This window comes from Eimeria maxima, genomic scaffold (genome assembly GCF_000499605.1).
Source record: "Eimeria maxima Weybridge genomic scaffold, Emw_scaff150, whole genome shotgun sequence".
Taxonomy (NCBI): domain Eukaryota; phylum Apicomplexa; class Conoidasida; order Eucoccidiorida; family Eimeriidae; genus Eimeria; species Eimeria maxima.
In genome coordinates this window covers 41,578-52,800 of record NW_013564448.1, presented here as the reverse complement: position 1 = coordinate 52,800, position 11,223 = coordinate 41,578, and the positions used below count along the sequence as shown (strand labels likewise).

General features: G+C 45.9%; 2 protein-coding genes across 2 annotated transcripts; one reads left to right on the top strand and one right to left on the bottom strand.

Moving 5' to 3' along the window:
• Positions 1–74: 74 nt before the first annotated feature.
• EMWEY_00017950 (DNA polymerase , related) lies at positions 75–3,010 on the top strand (the record flags this gene model as incomplete). The annotated part of the gene is made up of 6 exons (XM_013479986.1): positions 75–167; positions 593–698; positions 945–1,154; positions 1,624–1,772; positions 2,189–2,262; positions 2,872–3,010. 6 exons carry the CDS (start codon positions 75–77, stop codon positions 3,008–3,010), a joined length of 771 nt encoding a protein of 256 aa, XP_013335440.1.
• Positions 3,011–5,165: 2,155 nt separating this feature from the next.
• On the bottom strand, positions 5,166–8,050 carry EMWEY_00017940 (ATP-dependent heat shock protein, putative; the record flags this gene model as incomplete). The annotated part of the gene is made up of 8 exons (XM_013479985.1): positions 5,166–5,260; positions 5,412–5,558; positions 6,040–6,175; positions 6,460–6,546; positions 7,097–7,176; positions 7,285–7,353; positions 7,491–7,602; positions 7,940–8,050. 8 exons carry the CDS (start codon positions 8,048–8,050, stop codon positions 5,166–5,168), a joined length of 837 nt encoding a protein of 278 aa, XP_013335439.1.
• Positions 8,051–11,223: the final 3,173 nt, after the last annotated feature.

Here is an 11,223-nt window from a genome sequence, read left to right as displayed (position 1 = left end):
TATATATATATATATATATATATATATATCACTTGCAGACGGTACGTCGGGACTTCTCGATGTTAGTTCAAATAATGGTTGACACAGTTCTGAAGAAGATGTTGATAGACAAAGACGTGGAAAACGCCAAAGCCTACACCCGCAACAAGATAGCCGAACTCTTGCAGGTAACGCAAGAGACAAATACACAAGCCAGTGATAAGCGAACTAACAGCTAGTAACCAAGTTGGCAAATTGGCAAATCGAGTATATCGATGAGTACACGAGTTAGAAGAGACGTTGGCAACGATTGCAGGCCATTTTCTGCGAAGAAACGATTCGGGATGAATAGCATGTAGACAAACAATTAAAGAGTGTGTTTGCCAGTGAATAAGTGCGCACAGTTTGACCTACTGACCAAGGGATTAATGTGTAGACAATAGGGGAGGGACTGCCCAGGCACCGGTCTGCACATATCAGCGCATAAACACGCTACGTTAAATAGACGACCAGCTAAAAAGCACAGAAGCAGATAAATTCACAACGACGCACCCAAATAAGGTGGTTAAACGATGTATTCCTGATTTTCTATTGTGCGCTTTTGCTAACATAGAACAAGATAGACCTCAGTCTGCTGGTTCAAACCAAAAGCCTAGGCAAGTTAGACTATGACACGAAACTGCCTCACGTGGAGTTGGCGAAGAAGCTGCGGAAGAGAGGTGAGACTCTCCTTTGTGGATTTTCCGCGAATTAAATCCAGTAAAAGTAAACATAACAGAACCAACAGTGTGTTTATGGGTGGTTGTGTGTCCTTGTACTTCCACATCCTCACATACTCACATACTCGAGAAACTATCGTTTTTAGTGATTACCGCGGATGTCATGGCCTCTGCATAGGCTATGCCTATCGTGTCCATAATGATCCATCAACTGTCGTGTTTCTTTGTTTCTCGTTCTGCGCGCAGACCCCGGCACAGCTCCCAACGTGGGAGACCGCATTTCTTACGTAGTGGTGCAGGGGTCGAAGGGGCAGGCGCAGTACGAACGAGCTGAGGATCCGTTGTTTGTTTTAGAAAACAATTTGCCAATTGACACTCAACACTACCTTGAAACCCTCAAGGGGCCCCTCATGCGCATCTTCGAAGGCGTTATGACTGACCCTGAAAGCCTATTCAGTTAGTTCTCGCAGTTCTTGGATCTCCCTGTTTTTTCCAGTTTTTCTTATCCTCATTATTGATATAGCTCTGTTGTCTATCACCTGAATGATTTTCACGATTATTGTATTTCGAACTCTACTACTACATGTCTGTCATGTTGGGTCGTTGGGCCTGCAGGTTCGCAACCCCCACTATCAATGGCCTCTATATATAACAGGTAGAGGCCAATGATAGTGGGGGCTGCGGACCAGAAGGCCTAGCAACGCATCATGTTACTTTGCTGCCTTTGTTTCTACTACTCCTGCCATTTATTACCACTGTAACCTCGTGCTACTATTCTTTTATTGTTAGTGTGAATACTAGCGAATCTGACACGACCAGTATGACCGTTAAATGCATTGAATTCAATGTATTGTCGGCGCAAGGGAGGAGTGCACTTCTCGCTGTTTTGCATAATCTCGCTTTGCGGTTTGTTTTGCCGTCTCAGGCGGCATGCACACTTTAAAAAAGACCTTAACTGTATCGAGTCAAGGCGCCCTGTCGAAGTTTATCAAGAAAGGGGTCCAGTGCGTTGGCTGTCGCGTCACCATCGGCGAAGGGGCCCTTTGCAAGCACTGTCAGACGAAAGAGGGAGAGGTACGTCTTGTTAGACCTGGTGTGATGATGCATTAACTCTGCCAGTGTATCCGCTTTGTGATGAGTTTTGAGTACGCTTATGCTCTTTTCGTCAGTGTACTCAACCTCCCACAGTTCATTATGTGTATTTCAAGAGCGGCTCTTGCTATGCACTTTGAATCAATGCATCTAAATGATCTCCTCGGCTTCTTCATTTCTGCTTTGCAACAGTCATCTAGCCGTCTTCTTAACCAGGTTGTGATGTGCACCGTTGCTTTGGACGCATCACAAATGGCTTATTGCAAGCACCATGCGTTTTGGGGTCTGCAACTATAAATGTATGTATACTGCAATCTATACGCGTGTGCATCTGTACTTTAAAAAATATGTACAGGAAATTTATTTCAACTGCTTCGTTTTTGTTTCGGCGTCCGCAGATAGCCGCAGCGAAGGCGGCTGAAGTGCAGGCTTTGGAGCGGGAGCACAACGCCCTTTGGACCGAATGCCAAAGGTGAGAAGGACGACAAATTTACTCCCTCTCCCCACAGTTTTTCTTGCTCCGTTTTCTTCGTTGTGTTACCCATGTTCTCTCTCTCCCTTACTACCTTCCTTTTTGGTCTTGTTTTTCGTTCTGCTCATTGTCTTCTTCCTCCTCCCCTGTCTTTTCTCGTGATTGTTTGCCACCCTAATTTAAATAAGGGGTTCATCTGGACTTCGTTAAGTTGGCATGGTGTCAGTCCACTCAGGCCTACCCCATGTGTTGATGGTGTGCAAGTGCATGCAACTGCAGCGGAATGCGTCTGCTGGTTGCACATGCCAGCTCGTCGTACTGCAGTTGTGTCTGATACAATTAAAACAAATAAAGGTTTCATGTTTCAGCGTTATGCATGGGGTAGGGGCCGATAAGTGTGTTCTAGTTGTAATGTACTGACCCCCGTACGCTCTCTCACCTTTATCTTGTCCTCAGCATTCAGAGAACGGTTCTTGTGTCTGTTTTGATCATATTGCGCTTGTTTGCTCGTATTGTGCTTGTTTGTATTTATTGTTTTCTTGTATTGACAGATTTGTTATTGCGTCTGCGTTTTAGGCATGGTCGGTCTTTTGCGTTGTGGTTGCGCAGATGTCAGGGCTCGCTGCTGCAAGATGTAATTTGCATAAATCGTGACTGTCCGATTTTCTATCGGAGAGCGAAAGTGAAGAAAGAAGTGGGGGCATTGCAGGAGACCCTTCAGCGTCTCCACCTAACCAATGACTGGTGATAATGTGGATTCGTTCTCTTGTCCTTGGCCACTGTTTCGTTTCGTTAGGAGGCCTTGTGAACTAGTCCGATCCTACGGAATTCCTTTGTCGATGTTGCCACAAATCAGTAGTAATTCCCACAATAATAAGCACAAGAATCACAACGAAACATTGCCTGTAAATGGGCTGGAGAGCATTTTCGTGCTGTGGCTGGAGGAGTCAGCAGCACTCTGGAGATAGGGAGGCCCTTGCAACCCATAGGTCCTTTAAATATCAGCGAGACCCAAGTACGCTAGGGGGCCCATAGGGCCTCTGCTGGCTCTGGAATGGGTACATGCAACACCATCCGCCGGATGCCATGGTCGTTGCTTGTGTGGTTTCGCGTCTTCGTCTCTGTAGCTCTAGGTGATTTGCCTTAGGTCATTGCCTTATAGCTACTGCCACCTTGTCTTTGCCTGCTTGGCTCTAGTTCTAGTCAAAAAGCAAAAACAGAGGGAGGATAATCAATTAGCAAAGAGGCAGTTCACAGATTGGATCAGCCAACCAAGGAACCGTTTTACTGTGGCTTGCTGGAATTACCATGGCGAATTCGCGTCTCAATCCCTCAGTCCCTGTATCAGCCACTAGGGTTAGCAGCTTAGAGCTTGGGGTTCAGGGTTCAGTTTTGGATACGAACAGTTGACATTGCCAGCATGTGTACAAAAGCGCATTTGGAACCATGTGGAACCCAACAATATATTTTTCGCACCCCACGTTCCACTGTTTGCAAAAGACACACACTGAGGACAACTATAAAATGGAGCGAGAGAGATCAAAGGGGAGACGCATTGCCTTAACGCTGTCTACCACGTACTGCCGGTCCACCAGCACGCTGCGCAAGCAAACACACACTTTATTAACTATGCATGTGGAATCAAATAACCCGATATATCGGAGACAAAGACAGTTGAGCCAGAAGAGCACAAAAGAAGAGGGCGACGGAGAGCAAACACAGAAATGGGAACAAGCGGAGAGAAGCAACCACACAGTAGTAGGGTACTTCCAGTTGAATGTCCTTAGCCAGGTGTTACTGTTTGGAGTTTAGCACCAAGCGTTTGGGTTTGGCCTGCTGACGGACGTGGTGCCAGGCGGCTGAAGGGCGGCATTAAGGTTTATATCTTCCAATACTCTGAATAGGGACACACACACACAGCTAAGAAGAACTGAGGCAAGGCAAGTCAAGTTAAATAGATGAATCAGTTTAAGTTGCATGAGTGAAGTGAGCGAAGAGCAGCCTGCAAGCGCCGTTCCGTGTCTCTGAATACGTCACACCCTTAACCTCTCGCCACACTGATGCACGAGTAGACGAGTAAGGTTTAGCTTTACTTTGAGCGATGTGAGTATTTAGCCTTTAAGTACTCTGTGCATCTAGAATTTAAGTGTCGGATTCATTTAGAGTTTGAGTGTTGTATGTATTTAGACTTTGAGTAATGTACGCATTTAGAATTTAACCCTAAATGCATAGAATATGTAGACTCTAAATACATATCACGGCTAAATTATTGTATGTACCGCAAAGAGTGGCAAGAGTCCGTTGGGCTACTCCTACTTCCAAACTTTGCAGTTTTGTGTTTACGTACACAACTGAGGATATACTGGGCATAGTTGAAGGCTCACGGTATACAGGTGAGAGTTTGCAGTATACAGTTGATGGTGTACGGTCCACAGTTAAGAGATTAAGGTATACAGGCGAGAAAACACAGTATGCAGTTAAATGTTTACTTCTCAATGATGGTGTGCAGACGCCGCGCGCCGATATTTTCCACTTGGGAATTAATTTCAGAGGAGACTGCAGAGCATAGACAAAAAAAAACGTTTGTCTTTTTATTCGATTGGCATATACGCGTCTTCTCCCGCTTTGGCTCATTTTGTTCAACTTGCTTTAGGAAATCTGCAACAAATTTTCGTGCACAACTCAAGACTACAGCGACCCCCTCGATTGCCGATTAGTAATGTTTAGGACAAAAGCGTTTCTAAGGTTTCACCATAAGGTTTATTGTATTGTTTATGAAACCACATTGTTGCGGATATGAGCACCTGACTAAATTTTGCAAGGCAAATTTTTACACTTCCTACTACTATTTCTCTTATCAACGCGTATGCCGGCTGCTTCCGCTACAGCAAACCAAGAAATGCTTATTGGGATGCCTGTGCGGAGGAATCACCTCTTGCCACTTCTGCAATGGCGTCGTCTGTGAACTTCAGTTCAATGCCCTCCGTTGCCAGCAATGCTAAAGACAGAATCGCAGCAGGATCATCCAAGGAAAAATAATAATATATACTGTATATACAATATTAATCACTAGAAATTACAGCACTTGACTTGATTGAAGGCTTGGCTAAATTCCTACTACTGCTTCTGCTACTGATGTGCGTACTCACCCTTATGCTGTTCAATTAAATTGCTTTTTGTTCTGGTCAGAATTTGGTAGAAGTCTTTTTCAGAGAGCGGCCTTAAAAGCACGCGAACCGGCAGCCGGCCCTGCAGCTCAGCCAGCATATCGCTTGGTTGCACGGAGTGAAAGGCGCCTACAATCAAACGATAAACAAATCCAAAGACCGAAACACAGAAAGGCACCCCTGGAAAGTAATCAATACACAGAAGACGCTGAAGACGATGTGATAAAAAAGCCTAAGTGCGTCAGCCCACCCAACGATGAATACAACGACTTAGGAAACAGCAAATGCAGTTGCAATATGGATATTTGCTGCAGCACGAATTGGGAATGCAGCCATAGATGCCATAATAACAATACATGTATAATTATCAACGGAAATGAGGAGAGCAATCAAGACTAGAGCCACAGAAACACAGGGAATGTGCCATATGATCCAGGGGCATTTATACTCAAGAAAGGCAAACGCGTCCTTGTGAAGAAGGGTCTAGGGAAGCAGGGTACGAAAATGAAGGGCGTATGAGTATTGGCAGAGCAACAGCACTAAAGAAGTGCCGGAACGGAAGACAGAGCTCCGCCATTTTAGGTAGAACGCAACAACTACCTAGCCCCACCTGAAGCAATAAACAGAATATAATTGGTGTGTATGTCTCCGTAACGAGTAGAGACAGTTGAGCCTTCCAGAAGGGGCAGCAAATCCCGCTGCACGCCCTCATCAGAAGCATCTGGCCCCTGGTAGCCGCCCTTTCCCTGCAAGCAAATTTACGCTTTGGTGTATACACACTCAGAAAAACCAATAAAAGGGCGAAGAAACAATACAGGGAGGAGCACGCTGAACGGAGAACGCCCTAGCCTACTCCAGGCCTAAACACAAGTAAACCAGTCAAAGGAAAAAGGGCGTGCCCCCGCAAGCTAGCCTTAACGGCAAAATACTTTCTTCGCTTTAATAAATCAGACAAATAGGAAAAAGAAAAAGGGAAAGGATCAGCGAAAAAAGAAACGGAAATGGTCTTCTGTTGTGCTTTGCATTTTACGCTCTTTGAGCAAATTTTGTCGATTTCGTCAATAAAGACAATTCCCTCTTCCTCCACTGCCTCCACAGCCTGCTGGACCACCATCTCCTGAAGCAGAAAGAAGCAAAGCCCAGAGTAAGTAAGCACATTATAAGAAAACCGAATACCACGTAATACAAGTACGAATTATTTCCAATTACGACAAATCCCAAATGATAATTAGTTCAAATCTTAATTAAACACACAGATTAGTGTGAATGCTCATTAGTAGCAATACTAACTCCTACACGCATAAATAAAACAATACTAATTAACGATTAATGCGAATGTAAAGCAATGTAAACACAAGATAATGCCGCAGAAAGTGCGAGCGCGCAGTATGACACGAGCATCGTCGTATGTTACTCGAAGATGCATATATAGTATGTTTGCAACAGAACGAATGCAGACTACCTATGTCAAACGCAGGAAATGGGCATCGGACACAAATGTAAATAGTACATCAACACTGTATTCAACTGTAATGCACAGGAATGTAATGGGGACTGCAAAAACTTATGAACATATTTAAGCCACAGCGCGTTAGATTGGGAAAGTGGTGGTAAGACCGCATTTGAAGCACATATGCCAGCTCTTTTAGCAACCTTGCCTTTGTTACCATGACGTCGAGTTCTGCTTGAGTAAGACAGTGGATTGCGTCCTTAATGGTCACACACCGCTGGTTGATCATTCGTAGGTCTTCGCATTCGATAGCAAAACACAAATTGCAAGTAAACGAGAGTAAAACAACGGCTAATGTTAACAGTCTTACTCGAAAGTAACTAAACTGTATGAGGAAAACCCCACCGCCAGCGAAAAGCGAAGATATATTATTAAGCGTCATGTTGCTTGCAGCATCCTGAACATCCCCGAAGACTGTGCGCCCCGCAGCAGCAACGCGTGCAGAGAATGTAAAAGCGATAATACATAGTCTCAATGAAACAGTGGAGCTGACAGAGACCACCAATGAATGCACCAGGATATGCTACAATTTCCACGTGCATGCGACACACCCCTTGCTTGGTTAGACGCCGCAACAGCAGAGAGCGGTAAATCCAACTCCACCCGCTGGTTGTTCAATGCGCCGCGGCGCAAGTGGCGGAGCCATATGGTGTACTCCTCGGCCTGCCACGTATGCACGCAATGGCGGCAAAGAGCAATATAATACGTATGTAAGCATGCATAAACATACAAAAATTAGGTATTCTGCTGAGGATAAGGAGAAACTAATGATCGTGGGTAGACACAACAGTACGAAATATATGCAGATGCAGCAGAGGTAATACGGGTAATAAATGGAACGAATACAGAAGAAAGCACATGCATGAACAGAAAATGACGCAATCACAAGGAACACATAGTGGGAGACAAATAGAAATTATGGTGTATAAACAGGAAACAGAAAGTGAGAAGCAGCAGCACCACACAATAACAGGGACACGAAAAGTCAGAGATAACTTACTGGAACTTTTCCCAGGAGGGCTGCTAACACTTTGGTCTCCGCTTTTTTCGCCGCTGCGCACTTCATTTGTTTTTCTAAAGTTACTTGCTTCTGCTTTACCGCCACCTCCATTAAATCCCTGTGGGTACCAAATGGGCAACGAGGAGGCGAAGCGCAAAGTAGGTATGCAAGAAAATGCTGGCCTGATGTACGGTTCTCTGCCTATACTTGTCTATACTTGTGCACATTGTATGCCCATTTATTTCTTGACGCCCGTACATATTTGTTTGGTATAGCTTACACATACCGATTCACATAAATAAACACACACATGGATATGAGTATGTTGTGCATGTATTTATAGGATGCATATTCGCGCACATATTGCGTCTGCTAAGCTGGAACATACATTCATACGAACTAGTGCAAAACGCTTGGCTGGCAACATACTGAGTCGTTGCAACAGAGTTTAGCCAGTAGGGAAGCGAAAAAGCTACTGAAGTAAGTCAAAAGCTCAACTTCAGCAGTAGAGAAATCCTCACTTAATTATTTGCTCCACATCGCGCCCGTGAAAACCCACCTCCGTGTACTTTGTTGCCTCCACCTGCAGACCCGCAGCAGCAGCAACAACTGTTTCAATACCCATAAAAATCGCACTCCGAACAACAGTGACAGCCAACAAAAGAATTGCAGCAGCAACCACATAGCAGCGAAGCAATAGCAACAACAGCAAAAGCCACCATAGAGGTAGCCATGTCCTCTATAAGCAACTGCAACCGCCTGCGTCTTAGTGGAAACAGTCGTATTTCCTTGACGTTGACAGTGCCAATAGCAAGTGATATATGGGGGGTACTGGCATTCCAATGATTGTAACAACTATTAAGTCCACCTGTATAAATTTTTATTCTAAATGGTGATGCTGCAAACCGTATGAAAACCGGCGTGCCGCTTGGGTGCCAGCTAAGGCAGCCAGCAAGCCGAAACCATTCGACACAAAATCAACGATCACACAACAGCAAACGCATTTCTTTTCGATGCCATTCATGAAAGTGGCTGCAAGAAATTCTTGCCTTAATAAAGGGAGCGTCTAGCAGCACGGCGAGGCGCCTTGCGATTTCTGTTTTCCCCACTCCTGTAGGTCCAATGAGAAGAATATTTCGGGGGCAGATGTCTCCTCTCAGTGCAGGATCTTTGACCTGCGTATTACACGCATCGGATAAATTAAAAGATTAGGGGGGAGGCTTGACTGCTGCTTGACATGCCGCCCCTTTGCTGATGTTATGCACACATTTCACCGGAGGTGAGTTCGGACACAAGAGTTTTGGGGGGCTCACCTCGCTAAAGCCTGCTCAGAATATGTCTCTTCATACAGGAAACACAAATGAATACAGCAAAACACCGCACAGGCGGCAGGAGCAACCACAGCGAAGTCAGTCGGAAGGCAGGGAGCAGGGTCAAAGAAAAAGCATATTAGAAGGAGCACCGGAAAAAGCAAACAACGACACGGACAACAAAATAACCAAATCCCACCTGTCGACGCCTCCACCGCTGGCGCAGGGCCACTGCGAGGGCATTCTTTGCGTTCGTCTGTCCCACAATATATTCGTCCAAGTACTTAACCAGTGCTTGCGGAGAACGACTCTCCTCCCTCAACTCAGAGAATGCCGTGGTCCCCTCTAAGTGCAGCGCCGAAACGTTGGGCAAGGAAGAGAACGCCACAGGCTGCACGCCGCGGGTGCTGTTGTTGGTGACCCTGTTGCTGTATCGCCTATTGCTGCAACCGCTGTTGTAGGTGACGATCTTGTTGTAGCTGCTGCAGTTGCTCCTGCTTTCGCTCCTGCAGCAGCGACTGCTGCTGCTGCGGTCTGGCTCGTGGGGTACTGCCGATTGTAGCGCCGCCAGGCGATGGAGAGCTTGCCTGCCTCGATGGTCACAGGTAGTGCACAGGCAATCAGCAGGCGTCCCCCCAACGCCTTGTTGAGTAGAGGAGGCCTGCTGGCAGCAGCCGCTGATGCTGACGCTGTAGCTGTTTGGCCGCTCCCTGGCAACTGCAGACTCTGACTGGGGATTCAGATGTATAGGCATCCAGTTGCTCACAGCGGGAATGAAATGAGGGATGGAAGAGGGGCCTAAAGAAGACAGCACCAGTCGCGGAGTCGGACAGTTTCGAAGGGATGCAGCCCACAGAGGCAGCATGATATAACGGCACCCGTAGTTATTGAAAAAGGCAGCAGCAGAATGCTTCGTCAATAACACTTTTTGAAGAAATGGTGTAGCGTTGATGCTCTTAACTGGCTTTTCGAGGTGATTTCTTTAGCCGACAGAAGGAAGCTCGAAGTGACTCGCGCAACCTGAGGCGGGCAGACCGGCCGAAAGAAAAAATGTAGGATGAAGTCGAACAAGCAAGTAGGTAAATATTAGTTAAATGAGCTGAACGTCGAGTTACAGCAGGAGACGAAATAGCAAGAAGCCTTTGGTCCAATTTGTATCCGCTACCGGCTGCTGTGACGGTCACCCGTCTTTGCACTGAAAAACGAACGAGTGAACTGGCAGCTGAATCTTCATGGAAACCCCTCAAATTCTAATTGTAATATTGTGTTTAAATTATCTTCTGCATCAAGAGGGTTCGCGAGAATGCTACTAATCCACCTCACCACTACGTCTGCTGCTGGCAGCGCCTGCTGCACCGAAATACAATGGAGCAGAAACTCGTTTCGGCGGCCACTTTCACAAATATTTCTAGAATATTAAAAATATGCTGTTAGCGCAGGCATTGGTGACTTGACAATGAACTTAATACCTCCTGTTCACTCAACCTGCTAATTGCGAACCACTGGGCCGTTCGTGCGACACAAGCGTACCGATCGGTGCAGTTCACGCATTAAATTCTCAGAACCACTGCGACTTCCAAACAGATAAATCTGGACTTTGAGAACGTACACGAAGGGCGGGAAGTAGCTGGAAATGGTGGGGGTTCGACAGTTCCGTACCCGACCCTCCTCCAACTGTATTCGCTTCTCTACTGTTCGCACTGCCTAAAAATATGTACTGTATGCAGAAACAGGCACATGCTGCTCATGAACTGACATTCGTGCAGCATAAGATACTTATGTGAGCGGTGCTACCATATTTTACAAGTAATGACATCCTAGATTCTCCGTCTCTGTCAGGTGTGTGCACAGTCTGTTTGAAGTTGATATTTTATGTATTTCTATCCGCCAATGCACAGTCTGCACAGTTTATGGTTAAGGGTTTACAAAGATGGGGAATATGAGTTGTTAAGATTTGCCAACTTCAAACGGGCG